The sequence below is a fragment of the Neoarius graeffei genome, chromosome 11 (assembly GCF_027579695.1).
Source record: "Neoarius graeffei isolate fNeoGra1 chromosome 11, fNeoGra1.pri, whole genome shotgun sequence".
Classification (NCBI taxonomy): Eukaryota; Metazoa; Chordata; class Actinopteri; order Siluriformes; family Ariidae; genus Neoarius; species Neoarius graeffei.
This window is the reverse complement of record NC_083579.1, coordinates 46,567,815-46,588,726: the sequence shown is the minus strand read 5'-3', so window position 1 is coordinate 46,588,726 and position 20,912 is coordinate 46,567,815. Positions and strand designations below refer to the sequence as shown.

General features: G+C 44.6%; 1 protein-coding gene across 1 annotated transcript in view; it reads left to right on the top strand.

Moving 5' to 3' along the window:
- The window catches only part of insyn2ab (inhibitory synaptic factor 2Ab), a 69,499-nt gene that overhangs the window by 21,497 nt on the left and 27,090 nt on the right, over positions 1–20,912 (top strand). The window contains exon 2 of the mRNA XM_060933019.1: positions 19,861–19,935. Coding sequence (XP_060789002.1) covers positions 19,861–19,935 — 75 coding nt within the window. The remainder of the gene's footprint in view (positions 1–19,860; positions 19,936–20,912) is intronic.

The window sequence follows — 20,912 nt, the reverse complement described above, 5'->3', positions numbered from 1 at the left end:
AGATTAGCCCTTTTTCTTAAATATTTCATCAATTTAGAGCCACCTTTTAGTCTAACCTGCATATCTTTGGACTGTGGAGGAAACCGGAGCACCCAGAGGAAATCCACACAGACACAGGGAGAACATGCAAACTCCACACAGAAAGGCCCTCGTCGGCTGCTGGGCTCAAACCCAGGACCTTCTTGCTGTGAGGTGACAGTGCTAACTACTACACCACCGTGCCGCCCCTCAAATATTTCAATAGATTTATATTCCACAAGACAAATTAAATTTACAATATAAATTCTATATTCATTAGAACATTTATTGGGCTAGTCTCTGCCTGTGGGCCATGTGTTTGACACCCTCGGTTTAGCATAGGACCCTAGTGCATCTTTTGTCCAAAAATATATTTTCCTGAAGTATTTTAAATTGGCTACTCACCCTTGGCAGTGAACCTGGACTAAATTCCCTGAGTATCAGCATTAAAGGGCTATCAGGGCTGTGTGTAGGGCAGCTAATGGCTTCAAAACCTGCTCAACATAGACACTAAAACAGTGGAGTACTGGCTAAATCCCCAGCAGAAGAGAAGCAAAAGCTCTGTCTGGTCTTGGAAGCACAAAACCAGCACTCAAACAGCCTCAATTAGCACTGCCTCATCAGGCAGGCCTTTCATCTTCCAAAGGAGTATGGCCCTGTGTGTGTGTGTGTGTGTGTGTGTGTGTGTGTGTGTGTGTGTGTGTGTGTGTTAGAGAGCCTTCCTACCATTCTGCAGTTATTATTAGAGTGACACCCTCTGATCCCCTACTCAGGCTTGTGCTGTCTTTAAAGCAGCTGTGTTCATGAGGGGAAGGAGAGCAGTAGGGGCACATAAAAGCTCCTGTTTGTCTCAGTTGGCCAAAAGAGCTACCACTGAGGGATATTCTGTGTGGGAGCATTGAATTTAGACTTAAAACACATGGCAGCATAGCCGTGACAGGCAAAGTGGACAGAGCTGAAAAAGCAGAGTGCCCAGCAGTTCTGCCATGATAATGCCAATATATAATACTTACCAAGTTGGACTTCTCTTTCCATAGAATCTTTAAGAGTCTACATTAGGAGTGTAACTCAATGCCTCTATGTGTATCTGTCTCTGTTCACTGCTCCAACTATTAATATCTGTATTCTTTTTTTTTTTTTAATTAAACATGAATCCTCCCACTATGCCCCCAGAAACAATGTAAAACACTGGAAAAAACTCAGCGGTAGAAATGCCAGCACCGTCAGTATGATCTGTGACTTCTGACTCTGACAGAACCTTAATGTCCCTCAAGTGTTTTTAATCCCACTTGGAAAGTTATCATTTTGTTTGTACCAACCTGCAATATGTGTTACTCTGCAATACCAGAGTAACACATTTAGTTTAGTTTCTCCAAAATATAAACAGTAGCCTAATGTAAGCCACAGCCACCTGACAAGGACTGCCACATGTTCATTTTAATAAACGTAGTCTTTATTTGAACTTCAAATCTAACCATTTGCTTGCACCCATGTGAAAGTACACACCTCCTTTTCTGTTTTAGTCATCTGTGGGCTCCTAGTCCTGATAAACACCTCCATTCTCAACCAAATGCCATATGACACTTTCTAGCAAGTTAAGAATTAGCATACCTATTCATAGTGTATCCATAGTCTCAAACATCTCTAGTCTAAATTGTTTTATTTAGAAAGTATGAAATGATTTGTACAGTAGAAATTTGGCACTTGTGCTGTGTGCCACACTCCTGAGACTAATTCTTTAAAGACCCAGACATGATCTTAATTTTATTTTGACTGTCTCATAGATGGAAGCATTATTTAACTGTCTCTGGGAGTAATCATTTTGCTTGATGATGTTCATTTTGAGGGTACATTAGCTAATGGAAGTCTTTTTTGCAACAGTACTTTCCAAGGACTATTATTCCACAATGTATCCAAAAAGAAATTCAGCAGCCAAAACCAATTTCTGATTATTATGATGGCTGGCTTGTTAGCATGTCAATTACTCAACAGTCTATCCAGACTGGCAAAAGATACAACCTATTGTAACGTGAATTAAAGGGATGCAACATCACTCCCTGTTACAGATGGGAGTCCAGGAATTAAATAAATGCAATAAAACCAAACTGTTTTTAATTGTAGGTATTGTATTTAAAACTGTATAGATGTGCCAGAAGCCAAGCCATGCATGCAGGGCATTCTCAGCCAAAAGGGATTAATGATCCGAAAGTGGAGTCTGGTCAATTAACACAAGAACTTATTGCCATGTTTATGTCCAGCAACCAAGTAAGCAAGTTATTAAAATCAAGAAGTACACTCAAAAGAAGTGGCTATAGAAACCACTCAATGGGATAGATCCTTACACACTAACAAAGAAGGATTTTTCCTACGAAAGAAAAATTTACTAGCTAAATTTGACATTAGTAGAATAAATTTTGATCCTACTGTAGCTGTAACTAAATACAAAGACAATAGTTATGCATACTATTAATTAACTTATTGTAAAGATAATCAACAGATTTAAGTTTTTTTAAAGATTGTATATATGCTTTTGTATTTGTAGTTATTTGTATCTGTACACAACCCCACCAGCTCTGCTGATCAGCTTATCGTGTTTAAATAAAGCTATTCATTCATTCATTATGAGTTGGAAAATTATCCATCCATTGAGTTCCATGACATCTCAAACTACCTGGTGCTGCAGACATCATTCTACACGGACAGACAGATGAAAACCTGGAAGAGCATGGAGGCAAACAACTTTTTATATGTGGCTGGGTTAAAGATTTGGGGATTAGGACACTACAAGATAAATCCTGTATCGTTTTTGCCCGGGTAAATAGGAGTTTCTGGGCTTTTTGTATGCATCTTTGAGAAGGTTGCTAGGATGCTACAAGTTTTAGTATCAGGTGTAAACACACCACAGCCACTCGATTCTCAATCCTCCCTGCTCTTCTCTTCCAGTAGGCATTACAGATCCATATAATTTACCCACAAATGTATTTATTTATTCAGCCCTCTGCGCTGTGTGTGTGTGTGTGTGTGTGTGTGTGTGTGTGTGTGCACGCACATGCAGGTTAAATATGAAAAAAATAAAGGCTTGTTCTTCTTTACCCACAAATGTATTTATTCCACTTGAAAAGTATACGGTGAACCAGCTACCAGATTTGGGCCACTACGACATCCGAAACTATTTAGTATTTGGCTTCAAACTTGAAAAAATGTTACGGCCCACTAGATGGCACAGCCCATGGTTGAGAAACACTACTGTAGCCCACTGACAATAATGCCCACAGAGTAACCCCCTGCAGGGATACTATATTTGAGAAAGCCTGTATTTTTTTTTCAGTGTCTTCTCATGTATTCATAGAGAATACTCCAAGGATGTACAGTACCAGTCAAAAGTTTGGACACACTCATTCATAATAATGAATAAGTAAAGCCAAACTTTTGACTGGTACTGTATATTTGAAAGGAGGGTGTGCTTCTGCTGGGATATGATTTGAGTATAAATATACAGGTCTCGTCTCGTCTCGTCTTCTTCCGCTTATCCGGGACCGGGTCGCGGAGGCAGCAGTCTAAGCATGGAAGCCCAAACTTCCCTTTCCCCAGACACCTCGGCCAGCTCCTCGGGAAGAACACCAAGGCGTTCCCAGGCCAGCCGAGAGACATAGTCCCTCCAGCGTGTCCTGGGTCTTCCCCGGGGCCTCCTCCTGGGGGGACATGCCTGGAACACCTCCCCAGGGAGGCGTCCAGGAGGCATCCGAAAAAGATGCCCGAGCCACCTCAGCTGATTCCTCTCGATGTGGAGGAGCAGCGGCTCTACTCCGAGCTCCTCCCGAGTGACTGCGCTTCTCACCCTATCTCTAAGGGAGCGCCCAGCCACCCTGCGAAGGAAACTCATTTCTGCCGCTTGTATCCGCGATCTTGTTCTTTCGGTCATTACCCAAAGCTCATGACCATAGGTGAGAGTCGGAACGTAGATCGACCGGTAAATTGAGAGCTTCGCCTTTTGGCTCAGCTCCTTCTTCACCACGACGGACCGGTAAAGCGACCGCATCACTGCGGAGGCTGCACCGATCCACCTGTCGATCTCACACTCCATCCTTCCCTCACTCGTGAACAAGATCCCAAGATACTTAAACTCCTCCACTTGAGGCAGGACTTCTCCACCAACCTGGAGAGGGCAAGCCACCCTTTTCCGGTCAAGAACCATGGCCTCGGACTTGGAGGTGCTGATTCTCATCCCAGCCGCTTCACACTCGACTGCAAACCGCCCCAGTGCATGCTGAAGGTCCTGGTTTGAAGAAGCCAACAGGACAACATCATCCGCAAAAAGCAGAGATGAAATCCTGTGGTTCCCAAACAGGATTCCTTCTGGCCCCTGGCTGCGCCTAGAAATTCTGTCCATAAAAATTATGAACAGAACCGGTGACAAAGGGCAGCCCTGCCGGAGTCCAACATGCACTGGGAACAGGTCTGACTTACTGCCGGCAATGCGAACCAGACTCCTGCTCCGTTCGTACAGGGACCGGACAGCCCTTAGCAAAGAGCCCCGAACCCCATACTCCCGAAGCACCCCCCACAGAATACCACAGGGGACACGGTCGAATGCCTTCTCCAGATCCACAAAGCACATGTGGACTGGTTGGGCAAACTCCCATGAACCCTCGAGCACCCTATGAAGGGTATAGAGCTGGTCCAGTGTTCCGTGACCAGGACGAAAACCGCATTGTTCCTCCTGGATCCAAGGTTCGACTATTGGTCGAATTCTCCTCTCCAGTACCCTGGAGTAAACCTTCCCTGGGAGGCTGAGAAGTGTGATTCCCCTATAATTGGAGCACACTCTCCGGTCCCCTTTCTTAAAAAGAGGGACCACCACCCCAGTCTGCCACTCCAGAGGCACTGTCCCCGACCGCCACATGATGTTGCAGAGGTGTGTCAACCAAGACAGCCCCACAACATCCAGAGACTTGAGATACTCAGGGCGGATCTCATCCACCCCCGGTGCCTTGCCACCGAGGAGCTTGCAAACCACCTCAGTGACTTCGGCTTGGGTAATGGACGAGTCCACCTCTGAGTCATCAGCCTCAGTCTCCTCAGTGGAAGACATGATGGTGGGATTGAGGAGATCCTCAAAGTATTCCTTCCACTGCCCGACAATGTCCCCAGTCGAGGTCAACAGCTCCCCACCCACACTGTAAACAGTGTTGGCAGAGTACTGCTTCCCCCTCCTGAGGCGCCGGACGGTTTGCCAGAATTTCTTCAAGGCCGACCGATAGTCCTTCTCCATGGCCTCCCCGAACTCCTCCCAGTTCCGAGTTTTTGCCTCCGCAACTGCCCGAGCTGCAGCACGCCTGGCCTGCCGATACCCGTCAGCTGCCTCAGGAGTCCTGGAGGTCAACATGGCCCGATAAGACTCCTTCTTCAGCTTGACGGCATCCCTTACTTCCGGTGTCCACCACCGGGTTCGGGGATTGCCGCCACGACAGGCACCGGAGACCTTGCGGCCACAGCTCCGAACAGCTGCGTCCACAATGGAGGTAGAGAACATGATCCACTCAGACTCAATGTCCCCCGCCTCCCTCGGAAGCTGGGAAAAGCTCTCCCGGAGGTGGGAGTTAAAGACCTCCCCAACAGAGTGCTCGGCCAGATGTTCCCAGCAGACCCTCGCCATACGTTTGGGCCTGCCAGGTCTGTCCAGCTTCCTCCTCCGCCAGCGGATCCAACTCACCACCAGGTGGTGATCAGTTGACAGCTCAGCCCCTCTCTTCACCCGAGTGTCCAAGACATAGGGCCGGAGATCAGATGAAACGACTACAAAGTCGATCATCGACCTCCGACCTAAGGTGTCCTGGTGCCACGTGCACTTATGGACACCCCTATGCTCAAACATGGTGTTCGTTATGGACAAACCGTGACTAGCACAGAAGTCCAATAACAAAACACCACTCGGGTTGAGATCGGGGAGGCCGTTCCTCCCAACTACGCCCCTCCAGTTGTCACTGTCGTCGCCCACGTGAGCATTGAAGTCCCCCAGTAGCACAATGGAGTCCCCAGTCTGAGCACCCCTCTGTACCTCTCCCAGGGACTCCAAGAAGGCCGGATACTCTATACTGCTATTTGGCCCGTAGGCACAAACAACAGCAAGAGCCCTCTCCCCAATCCGAAGGCGCAGAGAGGCGACCCTCTCGTTCACTGGGGTAAACTCCAACACATGGCGGCTGAGCTGGGGAGCTATAAGCAAGCCCACACCAGCCCGCCGTCGCTCACCACGGGCGACTCCAGAGAAGTGGAAAGTCCAGCCCCTCTCGAGGAGCTGGGTTCCAGAGCCCAAGCTGTGCGTGGAGGTGAGCCCGACTATCTCTAGCCGGTACCTCTCAACCTCCCGCACAAGCTCAGGCTCTTTCCCCCCCAGCGAAGTGACATTCCATGTCCCAACAGCCAGGTTGTTGGGACATGGAATGTCCCAACAATACACAGGTGATAATAGAAAATTGCATGCACTGATTATTGTGAAAGAGTCTAAATTTCTCGACCAATCACCTTGAGTGAGTTGGCAAAATGACAGCAAATCGGTTTGTCACCGTAAATGAAGAAGAATTACAAATTATGAAATAAAATGCGGTTCCTAAAAGCACTAAAGATGCAACAAAGTTTGGTCTAAAACTATTCAAAGGTAAGGCTGAATTGTGATATAATTTATTTATTTCAAAATAAAGTATTTTATGTGAGTCCGTGTAGATAAGTCAGACAAGCCTGTGCGCAATTATATTGGCATGCCACCTTTGAAGTTTGAGATAAATGACTTAAAAAATAATAAAAAAAAAACTTAAAAAAAAAATCACCTGTGTATTGATGCTAAAACAATTATCCGCCTCAGACTCAGTGAATATCAGTGAATAATAACCTTTTGACTTCATCTCGGTTATTATTCACCGATATTCACTTCAACTTTGGCAAATAATTGTTAAATACCACCTATATATTATATAGACATGAGTATTTTACTGGGAAATATACCACTCATATTTTTTTTTATCTGAGATACATCCGGGACAGAGAACCAAAACGGTGACATAAATCTCTATATGTCACCCGTGAGGAAATCGATTAATTGTTTTGATAAATTTGGTACTTTTTGCTTGCGAATGTGTCCATATAATAGAAAGAACATCATACATTGTCTTGAAGATGTGAAGTTTAACTTCTCGTGTTGTAAAACTTGCATTTTTCATATGAAATACATCACGGACCTGAATGACATTTCCCGATATGAATACAGTCACTACAACACGATACAGTCACTCCCAGTGTTTTCCTGCTGACTTGACACATGTCAAATGTGGAAAATGAGGAACTGGAGACAGGCGCTACAATTCAAGGTGTGCTTTATTTTTAATGCTCATTTTTCAGCGTCCACTTAAGACACATAACGCAGATGCCACACACGTTGGGGGAACTCGGCTCGCTCTCTCTTGTTACTGGCAAGCTAAAAGACACAGAGAGACACACATTAGTAGACAGCCAGTAATTAGACACAGGTGTAACTAGTCACATGTTACCTGCTGGTTCAACCTGACTCCTAGCCTTTCACAGCCAACGCTTGACCACACCCTCACTGCCACACTTGCATATTTTATATATATTATGTGGATGTGTCCATATAATATAAAAGAACATTACATAGCGGTGCAAAGATATGAAGTTTATCTTCTCGTGTTGAAAATATTTTCACTCGTTCGCTTTGCTCACCCATGAATGTGTACTTGAAGATAAACTTCATATATTTGTGCAACCGTGTAATATACTCTTTGAAATAGGGGTGGAATATTACCAGTGTTGGGCAAAGTCAATAAGCCAGGGTTATTTTTTTGTTAACTGTTTTTGTTCATCTCTAAAAACATTTTAGCGTCGAGCTTCTTGGAAAGTGAGGGTCATAGCCACCAGATTTATCAGTTAAATATGAATGTTTTGAAACATACAGAAAAAGAAGCTGGACAGTTAGTATTAGGGTGAGTAATGGCAAAATAGTAAACAGATTGCTAACTGAGTTTTTTTTTTTAAAGTTTAACACCAAACAAGAACAAACAAAAATACTATACGCATCTTCCCTTTCTTCCTATCTGAGCAGGACACACACAAGAGAAATGGCATGATTTTCAAAAGTAAAGGCACACACTACTACAATTTCCTGGCAGCAATAAAGTGCACAGTTATCACAATTAATAATCTGCTATTAACAGAGTGCAACTATAATATCAGTTCACTATATTATATGGCCAAAAGTATGCAGATACCTGAATATGAACCTCATATATGGGTCTTTCCCAAGACATGCCACAAATTTGGAGGTGCATGATTGTCTAGGATGTCTTTGTATATTATGATTTTCCATCATTGAAACAAAGGGGCCTAGTCCAAACCTGTTTCAGCATAACAATGCCCTGTGCATAAAGTGAGGTCCATCAAGCCATGGTTTGCCAAGGTTGTTGTGGAAGAATTCAAGTGGGCTGCACAGAGCCCTGACCTCAACCTCAATTACCACCTTTGGGTTGAATTGGAACACTGAATACATGCCAAACCTCCTCACTTGACATCGGTGCCTGAACTCATTAATGCTCGTCTGGCTAAATGAACACAAATCCCCATAGCAACATTCCACGATGTAGTGGAAAGCCTTCTCAGAAGACTGGTAGCTGTTCCAGCAGGAAAGGCAGGATCAACTCTATATTAATGCCCGTGGTTTCAGAATGAGATGTTCACCAGACGCATATAGGTGTGATGGCCAGGTGTCCACATACTTTTGGCCATATAGTGAATTTCAAGTACATAGTATTTATGTAAACAATTCAAAGAGCTAGCATAAAGCTTGAGTATACATAGTTCAAAAGCTACCATACAGCTTGGGATCAACAAAGTATGAAGCTAGCATAAAGCTGGGATATATGAAAGCAGTGGTTAAAGCTGTTGCCTCACAGCAAGAAGCTTCTGGGTTTGAGCCCGGCAGTTGATGGGGGCCTTTCTGTGTGGAATTTGCATGTTCTCCGTGTGTGTGTGTGGGTTTCCTCTGGGTGTTCTGGTTTACCCCTGTTGTATCTGACCAGGTGGGTAGAGCACAGAAGCACGGCAGGCCAGAACTGCGTTCACAAAACTCCTTTTATTTTTAGCTTTTCAGCTTTTTCCAATCTCCCAGCCACACACGCACAGGTGTTCTGGTTGGGGAGAGAGATCCCTTTCTCTGCTCTCTCTCTCTCCTTTTAAAGGGCACGGTCACTGGGGAAGACACACAAACAAGTTAATTCCCATCAGGTGCAATGATTCCACCACTTACCTTCCCTGACTCTGCCCTCCATTCACAGACTGATGCTTGGCCACGCCCCCACTGCCACATACCCCCACTACCCGACTCAGGCCGGGGAGCTGTCCAGCCTGTAGCCGACCCCCCCCCTTTGACGTGACAGGAAATCCGCTACGACCATCTGCGCCCCTGGCCTGTGGACCACCTTGAACTTAAACGGCTGGAGTGCCAGATACCAACGAGTGATCCGCGCTTTGGTATCCTTCATGCGGTGGAGTCACTGCAGGGGCGCGTGGTCCGAACAGAGGGTGAAAGGGCGCCCCAGCAGGTAGTAGTGGAGGGCGAGGACCATCCACTTGATGGCGAGGCACTCCTTTTTGATTGTGCTGTAGCTGCCCTCACGCACCGACAGCTTCCGGCTGATGTACAGCACTGGACGGTCAACTCCCTCCACCTCCTGGGACAGAACAGCCCCCAGCCCTCTGTCCGACATGTCCGTCTGCAAAATAAAGGGGAGAGAAAAGTCAGGGGAGTGTAACAGTGTCCCCCACACAGTGCAGCCTTTACCTCAGAGAAAGCCCGCTGGCATTGCTCTGTCCACTGGACCGGATCTGGTGCTCCCTTTTTAATGAGATCAGTCAGCAGGCTAGTGACATCCGAATAATTAGGTATAAACCTACGATAGTAGCCAGCCAGCCCCAGGAACTGTCTCACCCCCTTTTTGGTCTTGGGCCTCGGGCAGGCCACAATCGCTGCTGTCTTATTAATTTGGGGACGCACCTGCCCCTTGCCCAAGTGGTAAACCAGATACCGTACTTCCACCTGCCCAATCGCACACTTCTTCGGGTTGGCTGTGAGACCCGCTCACTTCAGCGACCTAAGGACGGCCCTTAGGTGTTCCAAGTGCCGCGGCCAGTCATTACTGTAAATAATAATGTCGTCCAAGTAGGCGGCCGCGTAGGTGGCGTGGGGGCAGAGGACCCTATCCATAAGCCGCTGGAACGTAGTGGGCGCCCCAAACAGCCCAAAAGGAAGTGTGACGAACTGGTGTAAGCCAAACGGTGTGGAAAAGGCCATTTTCTCTCGGGATAGCGGAGTCAAGGGGATCTGCCAATATCCCTTTGTCAAACCCAGTGTCGAATAAAAATGAGCCGTGCCTAGTCGATCGAGCAACTTGTCAATACGAGGCATTGAGTACGCGTCAAATTTAGACACCATGTTGACTTTTCTATAGTCCACACAGAACCGGACCGACCCGTTGGCCTTGGGAACCAAGACCACCGGGCTGCTCCAGTCACTGTGGGACTCCTCGAAGATGCCCATTTCAAGCATGGCCTCGAGTTCTTCCCGAACCACCTTTTTTTTGTGTTCGGGCAGTCTGTAAGGGTGGCTGCGCACTACTACCCCGGGGGCGTCTCAATGTGGTGTTCTATGAAGTGGGTGCGGCCGGGCAGTGGTGAGAACATGTCAGAAAATTCTGTTTGCAACTGGGCGACCTCCGTGAGCTGGGTCGGGGAGAAGTGGTCTCCACAGGGGACCGGAGCAGTGGGTGATGTGAATTTTCTTTTTTGAACCTTCGGCCCCAGCTCCGCCTTCTCTGGAACCACCAACACCAACGCCATGAGGACCTCCTTGTTCCAAAGTTTTAGTAGACTGAGGTGGTAAATCTGTAACACCCCACCCCTGTCCGTTCACCTCACCTCATAGTCGATGTCCCCGACTCGCTGTGTGACCTCAAAGGGTCCTTGCCACCTGGCGATCAGTGTGGAGCTTGACGTGGGCAACAACACGAGTACTTTATCTCCCGGTGTGAATTCCCTAAGGCACGAGCCCCTGTCGTACAGACAGACTTGACGTTCTTGGGCCTGCCGCAAATTTTCCAGGGTTAGGTGCGTGAGTGTGTGGAGTTTGGTGCGCAGGTCAATAATGTATTGAATTTCATTTTTACTGGTTGAAGGTCCCTCCTCCCAATTTTCCTGTAGCACATCCAGAATGCCACACAGCTTATGCCCATATAATAATTCGAATGGGGAGAACCCCGTGGAGGCTTGTGGGACCTCTCGCACCACAAATAACAGGGGCTCGAGCCATTTATCCCAGTTGCGTGCGTCTTGGTTTAAAAATTTTCTAATTATGTTTTTGAGGGTGCGATTAAACCGTTCGACTAAGCCATCCATTTGTGGGTGATAAACACTGGTGTGGATAGGCTTAATTCCCAGTAACCCATACAGTTTGCACAGTGTGCGTGACATAAACATAGTGCCTTGATCAGTCAGAATCTCTTTGGGGATTCCGACCCGGGAGATGACGCTGAAAAGTGCTTCTGCAATACTACGTGCTGAGATATTGTGAAGAGGCACTGCTTCTGGATATCGCATTGCCTAGTCCACCAGAACTAAAATAAAGCAATATCCTTGTGTTGACCAATCAGAGGACGGGAAGGAGCAGTAGCCTAGCTTAGCCTAACAATAAGCAATACCGGACAATGTGCAATATAAAATGCAATATCTTTCTGGCTCCCCCACCACACACACACACCCTAACTCCACTTCTCCCCCTTTCCCCCTTCCTCTCTTCCCCATATCTTATTCTTTTATATTTGTATATGTAAATACTTAATTTATTTTAATTTATCTAGAAGTTTTTCTCCATTTCTTTTCTCTGTTTATCTGTAATGATGCTGCTGGAATCTTAATTTCCCTGAGGGAACCTTCCCAAAGGGATCAATAAAGTTTTATCTAATCTAATGGCCTGACGAGATCCATCCCAATTCTTTCGAACAGGGTCTCGATTAACGGCAGAGGGCGCAAAGGCGCTTTTGGAATGGCCGCGGGATTTACTAACTGGCATTTGCGGCATGCCATACACCACCTACAGACATCGGCGTGAATCCCTGGCCAATAGAACCGGGCCATTATTTGGGCTAGTTTCTTATCCTGCCCCAAGTGTCCAGCCATGGGATTAAAGTGAGCTGCCTGGAATATAAATTCCCGGCAGCTCTTTGGGATTAAAAGCTGTGTTATTTGTTCCTTAGTCTGAGTGTCCTGCGTCACTTGGTATAATCTATCCTTAATAATGGAAAAATAGGGGAAGGATGGGGTGGCGTTTGGCTGGAGAGTTTGACCATTGATTACTCTCACTTGGTCAAACGCATGCCGCAGAGTCTCGTCTCATGACTGCTCTAACAGGATATCCGTGAGGGAATCCCTGAGAGAGGGAGGAGGAGCCTGCTGCTCCTCATTCTGATGTGGTAATGACGTAGACGGCTCTGTGACAGCTGCTCCTGCCAATGCCACTCTGGGACCTCCCCCTGCTGAACTATGGCAGGCCCCACTCTTCACTAAATGCGTCATTAATTCCCGAAATCCCGGCCAATTGCTCCCCAAAATTATCAAGTGGGTAAGGTGAGGATTAACCGCTGCCTTTACTCTAAATCTTTCCCCTTGAAATAGAATGTGGACCGACACTAAAGGGTAGTTGTGAACATCCCCGTGCATACACAACACCTTCACCAACTGTGTTCTTCCCAATGTCTCATCTTGCACCAGGCTTTGGTGGATTGAGGTCTGATTACAGCCGGAGTCCACCAAAGCCTGATACGTATCCCCTTGGATATTCACCGGTATGCGATACGCTCTGGCCCGATCAAGGGCGGTCCCTGGCTTGTTGGGGATCCGGACCACCGCGCCCACCTCCATCGCCGAGCACTGATGCTGGAGGTGCCCCGGTTCTCTGCAGCACCAGCATACCGTCTCAGGCTCTCTCCCTGCACCGGTGTTCCGGAGATCACTCACCTGAGGGTGGGGGAAGACACAGACAAGGAAGTAGGAAATGGTAGGACACCGCGGGTGCGGCGGGCTGGCTGGGGTGGAGCCGGCCCCCGCCTCCGCGGTGGGGGAATGGGGCAAGGACAAGGAACAGAAGAAGCGCTGCCATTGCTGTTCCAGGGTGCGACCAACGCGTTGGAGTACGGCCCTGCAGAGGTCCGCGTAGACCAGCTGGCTGTCGGTGGGGAGCTGTAGCGTGGCCAGCTGCGCCTCGCCCATTAGCAGGGGGAGGAGGCGCGCTGCGCGCTGTTCCACTGGCCAACCCCATGCCTCTGCTGCGTGCTCAAAAAGAGCGAGGAAGGCTTCGGGGTCATCATGCGGACCCATCTTCATTAGGGTGAGGTGGGGAGGGTCCGCGGCGGTGGTGATCAGGGCCCCCGCTGACACGAGCAGGTGCCGGAATGCCTGGCGATCTTCCTGTTGCGCCAGCACCAGGGCTTCGAACCGTTGTTCCTGCTCCTTCCGGAGGGCAATCAGCGCCTGGTGCTGGCTCTGTTGGGCCATGGACCAGGTCCTTGAAGGGGGAGGACTCCATGTGGCCGTTCCCTTCTGCACTCCTTCCCGGGTTTTGGCACTACTGTTGTATCTGACCAGGTGGGTGGAGCACAGAAGCATGGCAGGCCAGAACTGAGTTCACAAAGCTCCTTTTATTTTTAGCTTTTCAGCTTTTCCCAATCTCCCAGCCACACACCACGTGTTCTGGTTGGGGAGAGAGCTCCCTTTCTCTGCTCTCTCTCTTTCTTTTTAAAGGGCGCGGTCACTGGGGAAGACACACAAACACAGGTTAATTCCCATCAGGTGCAATGATTCCACCACTTACCTTCCCTGACTCCGCCCTCCATTCACAGACCGACGCTTGGCCACGCCCCCGCTGCCACACCCCCACAGTCCAAAGACATGCAGTTAGGTTAACTGTCTACTCTAAATTGCCCATGGGTGTAAATGTGTGTTTGAATGGTTGTTTGTCTGGGAAGCTGCGACAGGCCTAGCAAGCTGTCAGTAGATGACGTGTGCTCTCAATAGATGCAGCCAGCCTCATAAGAGGTTGGCAACTGACAGGCCAATATGCCTACAGGGTGTCAAGATAAAATAAATAATAAATATGAAGGCAGGGTGGTTCTAATGCCCTATGATATATACTATTTTTTTCACAATAAGACAACACGTTTCTTTCATTTGATATCAGTACATTTTGCATGTGCAACCTAACCCCAATCAGCAGTCATTACTTCATTCTCACTGGCATTGAATTTTGATATCAGGCAATGATCATGACTGTCAAAATGCATTTCTATTTTCCAGCTCATTCTGTCTCAAAACACTAAAGAAAGATGACAACAAATTTTACCTGATTTATAAGTTGTGTCAGTGTTATCTAGAATGTGTGTCAGGTTTATAAGAAAAAACTCTGAAGACAAAAAAAAATGGGGGGGGGGGGGGGAATGGTACAGTGAGCCACATGCATCTTGCACCAAAATGTTTACTCAGTTACCATCATTGATTGGATTTCTGAAGTGATAGGTGGAGTAAATTTCAGGCCCTGATTATAGGTAGTTTAATAAATACTGAGTGAATGTTGATTTTCAGGTAATTTTGTACAGCGAAACAGGTGCCACATATTTGTATTAGCATTATGGGTTTTTTTCAAGCCATTGTTGTTTTTCATGTTAACACAAGCAAATCGTGAAAATAATGCCACCATGCTCCATATCTCAGCAGCATACTGAAACACTGCATGGTTCCACTGTAAAGCAACATGAACATATTTTAATGCAGTGTGTAATGTAAGGCAGGCTGTAGCTGCCAGGGTGTTTTTCACAGGTTAATGTAGAAGCATGGTGTCATGCTCCCCTACCATAAACCCGGGGCTCCACTCCAAAAAGCCTCTCCCAGTGTGAACTAAGCTAAAGCCTACAGTTAGCACAAGATGTTGTGCCAGCTCCCTGCAGCAAAGTGTAGTGAAAAGACAAGAGCCACTCTGTAAACACAGATAGTACATCCAAAAATGTCACAACCCCAAGAGTGCTAAATTAATTTAGCAGGATGTTTTTCTCGTACTTTAACAGATTGAGCACTTAGCAGTTCCTATTCAAAAAGGTACTAAAGAAAGTTGTTTTGCATATTGGGTTCTAAAGAGAAGCCCAAAAGTTTGTTTTTTTTTACACATATGGTCATATATGCATGCATGTGTTTTGGCCTCAACTTGTTAGTGTCCTTGTGAAAAATTCTACTGCATACAGCCATGGTGCAGAAATAAGGATTTTGATCAAATAGTGGCTGCATTATGGTAATATGATGTCTTCTTTCTGGTATAGGTTTGCACAGTTCTTATTAGATGTCTTATTAATTGTTGAAGAATATGAATGGTTTGGTGCCCTTAAGACTGAAATCTGGAAGTCAGCAAATACTATAAATAAATTGAGCATACACTCTAGATTGGGGGGGGGGGGGACCCTTCATACTTTACATTAGGGGTGCAATGCAACATAAATATCTGCATCTGTATCTACATCTGTTTAGATCTGTTTTGTGCTAAAAATATTAATATTTGAAAATACTAGCTCTGACAGTTCCTCAACCTCAGCTACATCACTCAAGACGTGCACAGGACCGTTCTTTAATAATCTCAATCTGATATTATTTTTGTTTATACTATAAAACCAGTTAGTAACCTAATTTAAATCACTGTGACTCTGACCATGCAGTTACTGTGCAGAAAATCACAGATACGTTTATGAACATGGTCTTTCTTTATCTTCAAGTCTCATGTGTGACTGGTCACTTGTGCACACAAGCTGCATATCTAACCGCTCATCCTTTTGAAACTAAAACCGTCCTGCTTCCTTCTTGCATGATCATATTCACAATGCAGACCCCTGATGCCATAGGTGGGCAAAAAAAAAAAAGGCACAGGTGCACATCCTATTTGTATACAGTGGGGTCTAAAAGTCTGACACCACTAGTCAAAATACTTCTATTTTACATTATTTTCTAATTTAACAACATGAGTGAAAAGTAGAATCTCTGAAGTGCTTACATGAATTTCAGAGTTTCTTAGTATTTGGTGCATCCCCTTTTTGCTTTAAAGACAGTGTGCACTTGAGCTGGCATGGACCCCACAAGTTTGTGCAAAACCTTATTCATTTTAGATCAACTCCATCAGCATGGCATCTGAACACATGCTTCAACAGAAGAGATTAGGCACGAGGAAAATCTCGCCTTTTGTTCAAAGCAGTATACATGGTCAGTGTCGCAAATTTGCTTACATTTAAATATGGACCATTTACATTTAAATTCTTCATATATCAGAGAATCTGCATCTATGCTAAGCAAATGTGGAGTACCATATGTGATGTGGCACATACAAGACCACCAGCTATTTTACATGGTACTATGTACAGAATATCAATGACCACCATGATGCTCTGGTGCACTGACAAATAAAGTGATGCAATTAAGTTTTCATTAAGCTTTAATGAAAAGGCATAACTGCATAGCTTCTGGGTGCTGAGCATTATTTTCTCAAAAGAAATGAGAATCTCCTGTCATGGCAGCACACAAATAATACATCAAACTGCAATAACTTGGTCAGGGTGATATGTAGCTAAATTCCTTGTTGTGCATATTCGCATCAGCAGAGCCATAGCCAAGGAGCTGTCATGAAAACACTGGATACGTGATACCTATCCATAATCCTGAGAAGATCTTGGATGCTGCGCTCCTGCAGATTCTTAGTACAGTATTAAGCAATCAGGGGCATCATAGAACATTTCTAGCTCTATTTACCTAGTGGATATGAACAGTGCACTTGTACACGTTCCTGCATGTAGAATACTAGAGTCGTGCTTTATAACGTTGTCACGGTGCAGGCACTTACGGATATAATCGCAGAAGAGCAACAAGGAGTAGACAGCGTCAGAGCCAAAACATGAGACAAGAATCAGAGTTGTAGAACTAGCGAGGGTCAGGTGATCGGCAAACAACTATTAAAGGGAATAGACAAAGAGCATAAATGGAAACCAGGGAAGCAAGAGTCAGAAAATAACAAGGCTTGTTATGAACTGTAGAAGGCAGAACAATACTTCACATTGAAGTGGAGTGAGTTTATATAGGCAGGGGGACTAATTGGAATAATGAGTGACAGCTGATCTCAATAGTTGGGAGACAAAGGGCGCTGTAAGTTGTGGGAAGTGTAATCCATGTTTGTAGTTTGGACAGGTTCAGCAGATTTACTGACAAACGTCAGCTAGTTGATTTTAAATGTAGTGCATTCACTAGCTACGTTAGTTACCTTGGAGTAGGGTTGCAATGGAGAGCAGGTATTGTTTCAACTGGGAAAAGTGTTTCTGTATTGTAGATAAAGTATGTTTCATTGTCTTCACTGCATCAAGACCCCTTGTTGTAACTCACTGATGGCTAATCATCATCAACAATATACTGTAAAAGAGCTGTTACTTCCACTATCCTACACTCTCCTACGTTTGTTGTCTGTTGTCTGTTTATTTACCGTATATGGCAGTGTGGACTTGCGTCACATGCCACAAATGTCCACGGTTGAGGATGTTGCTATTGGGGCATTTTCACAAATATGACTGCGATTAAATAAGCATGATACTGGACTCATACATGATCAAACATTTTGTGCCTATATTTCATTATGTGAGTGTTGACCTTCAGTGCAATAAGTGTGGTTGCAGCCATCAGCATTGCTAACTCACAGTGTTATTTTCTATTCACCGTTTTTCATGTGTCTACATCACTTTCCTCTGAGTTCTCCAGTTTCCTCAGACCTCCCAGTAACATGCTGAGTGGTGGACTGGCTAGTCTAAATTACCTCTGGGTGTAAATGAGTAAACATGCATGTGTGTGTCATGGCATAGACTGGTCTTCTGTCCAGGGTGTATTCCTGCTGTGTGCCCAGTGTTCCTGCAATAGGATTTGTATGCACTGCCTGAGCAGGATAAAACAGTTACTCAAGTTGAACCAAATGTCCTCTTTAAGAACAATGATTAAATCACATGCTATAATTTTTTACACCACTCATATTTTTCATCTGAACTACATCCTGGACATCGAGTGACATATTTTTTTTCAATGTCACTTGTGAAGATATCGATGAATTGTTCTGATTAACTTGCGTACTTTTTATTTGTGAGTGTGTCAATATAATAAAAAGAAAATCACATATTGGCTTGAAGATATGAAGTTTATCTTCTTGTATTGAAAAACTCGCATTTTTTCATACAAAATACATTGCGGATCTGAGTGATATATTTAAATAATACTGGCTGGTGTTGAGTGGTATATCAGATATATTCCATTCAGCAAGCATGATATTGAATGAGTTGAAGATGACTTTCAGGTGTTCAACCTGTCTTTCTCTTTCCTGGTGAACAAGAAATGCTTCTGCGCATGCATAGCAGAAAACTTTCTCATTGGATATTTGCATCAGCTCTGTGTGGCGTCATTGCCATGTGACATCATGTTGTCTTGACAACCATGCAATATCATAAGCCATATTGCATGCTCATTCTCCATTGGGTAGAGTGACGTAATACATGTAGGATAAGCGATGTGCTAAAAATATTGCATGCTATCAAACCAAATGAATGAAACCCACTAGAAGGGACTAGAATACATATGTTATTTACCAGCTGGGAGGTCCGTATTGTGAAACACCGTGACCAAGGTCTTGAAAGTACTGAGTGAGGCCCTCTGGGCCGAGGTCAGTATTCAAGGCCGAGGTCACAGTATTTCACAATACGGACCGACCAAGCTGGTAAATAATATATTAATTTTTTTCTTTACCAAATTCTAACAGAAAACGAGAGCGCCCGAAAAGGAAAACCGAGCCGAGACGCCATTTTGAACCCTCATTCACGGCTGTAATTAAAATGGCTTCCTCCTCAGTATACAAGCGAACTTCCATGGCAGGAAAAAAACTACATTTTGCCGCCCATGTAGTCCCCTATTTATACAAAATTGAGTCATTCAGGATTCAGCCATGTTTTTGCTCGGCGTTAGCAAGTTACAGGTTTTTAGCTTTCTCCTGAAATGTTTTCTTTTATTTTGTCTTCCTCAGGGTAGTAAAACTCGCTTTCACTGTGAAGACTGTCGTTATCGCTATCCATGCTGTAAAATTAATGCTATTCTCCTGAGAAATGTGAAAATAAATGTTGACAAAAATTGCTACTATGTTTGTTGTTGTTGTGAACGAGTGAGTCGCCAGAGGTCCGTAACCAGGGTCCGTATAATAGGATATGGACCTGCTCGCCAGCCAATCAGAGCGCAGGATTTGATGGAAACTGTACCGTGAAAAAAATAAATGTTTTTATTCCATGAAAAAAGTGTCCTGTATGTATAATAATTCCTGATATTTCACTCCGATGACGTCACTCTCAGTGTTTTCCCACTGACTTGATGCACATTGTCAAAATAGTGAATCTGTTCAAAATTAAAATTATTTTGATTAACTTGCATATTTATTCTTGTGGATGTGTCTATATAATAAGAACATTACACGGTGGTGCGAAGATATGAAGTTTATTTTCTTGTGTTGAAAAATATTTCACTTGTTCACTTCACTCACTCATGAAATATGTTCACCACTCAAACATAAACTTAATATCTTCGCACCACTATATAATATCCTCTCTTTATGTCAATAGGCATACTGTTAGAATGAAAGGGCAGATCTTTCACATTTTATTTATTTATTTTATTTTTTTTTTGCAGCCGAATATCATACCGAACAGGGCAGGATACAGCCAACTGTGACACGTGCCGCAATAGTGCCTGCATCATCTACAGGTGAGACACTATGAGCTGTGGTTACCAGAAAAAAGGATACAATTAACTCAATTTTATGAATGCTGTATTTCGTAATAGTAATGTTGTTTATGCTTCTGCCATGCATTTTCACACACACACTGACTAAAATGGATTAAATGGCTTCTTTTTTGAGCTTTGTTGTTTATATGGGCTCATATGTTACAGAAATGCATGCACATTTTAGTTGGAAACAGCATCAAAATCCACTATGGACAGAAAGTCAGGAGCAGTAGAGGGATTAGTTCAGGGAATGTTTTAAGGCAAAATGATAGGGAGATGTTAAAAATCAAGCTATACAGTAATAAAGGTTACACAAATTCAAATTGTGCATGGGAATAGCAAGACTTATAAAGTATACAGTGGGATACAGGGAGTATAAATACACAGGCTAATGAGTCGTTAAATGGGGTGATAATTATAAGCCTGGAGATGTAGAATGCTGATAGGTTCAATGGGAGGTGGGAGTGTCTTAGGGCTTGACAGCTGCTCACTCCATCAGACTAATGCTCAACAGTGGATTTCATATTGTGTTAGTGTTTTTGTCAAAGTCAACAGTCCAAGTCAACTTTATGATTATGCATATTACAAACCATTCAATACTACATGACACACTTTTATTACAATGTGAGACATTTTAAGAAATGTCCCAATGGCTAGACTCCATAGACTCTTGATCGTATACTGCATATGAGTATAGTATATCATCTACAGATAATATATAGTCCCATGCACTGCAAACATCCAGACAGGTAAAAATAGCACAGATTCTGCCTTGACAGGTCTCATCATCAAAACATCAAGTGAAGGAATATCTTTTGGAAGGATGGTGGAGTGATCTAACATGTTGATTCAAAATCTCCCATAGGTGTCCAATTAGGTTGAGATCTGGAGACAGTAAAGACCATAGCATATAATTTACTTTATTCTTATACTCATCAGGATAGAAAAGTTTCATC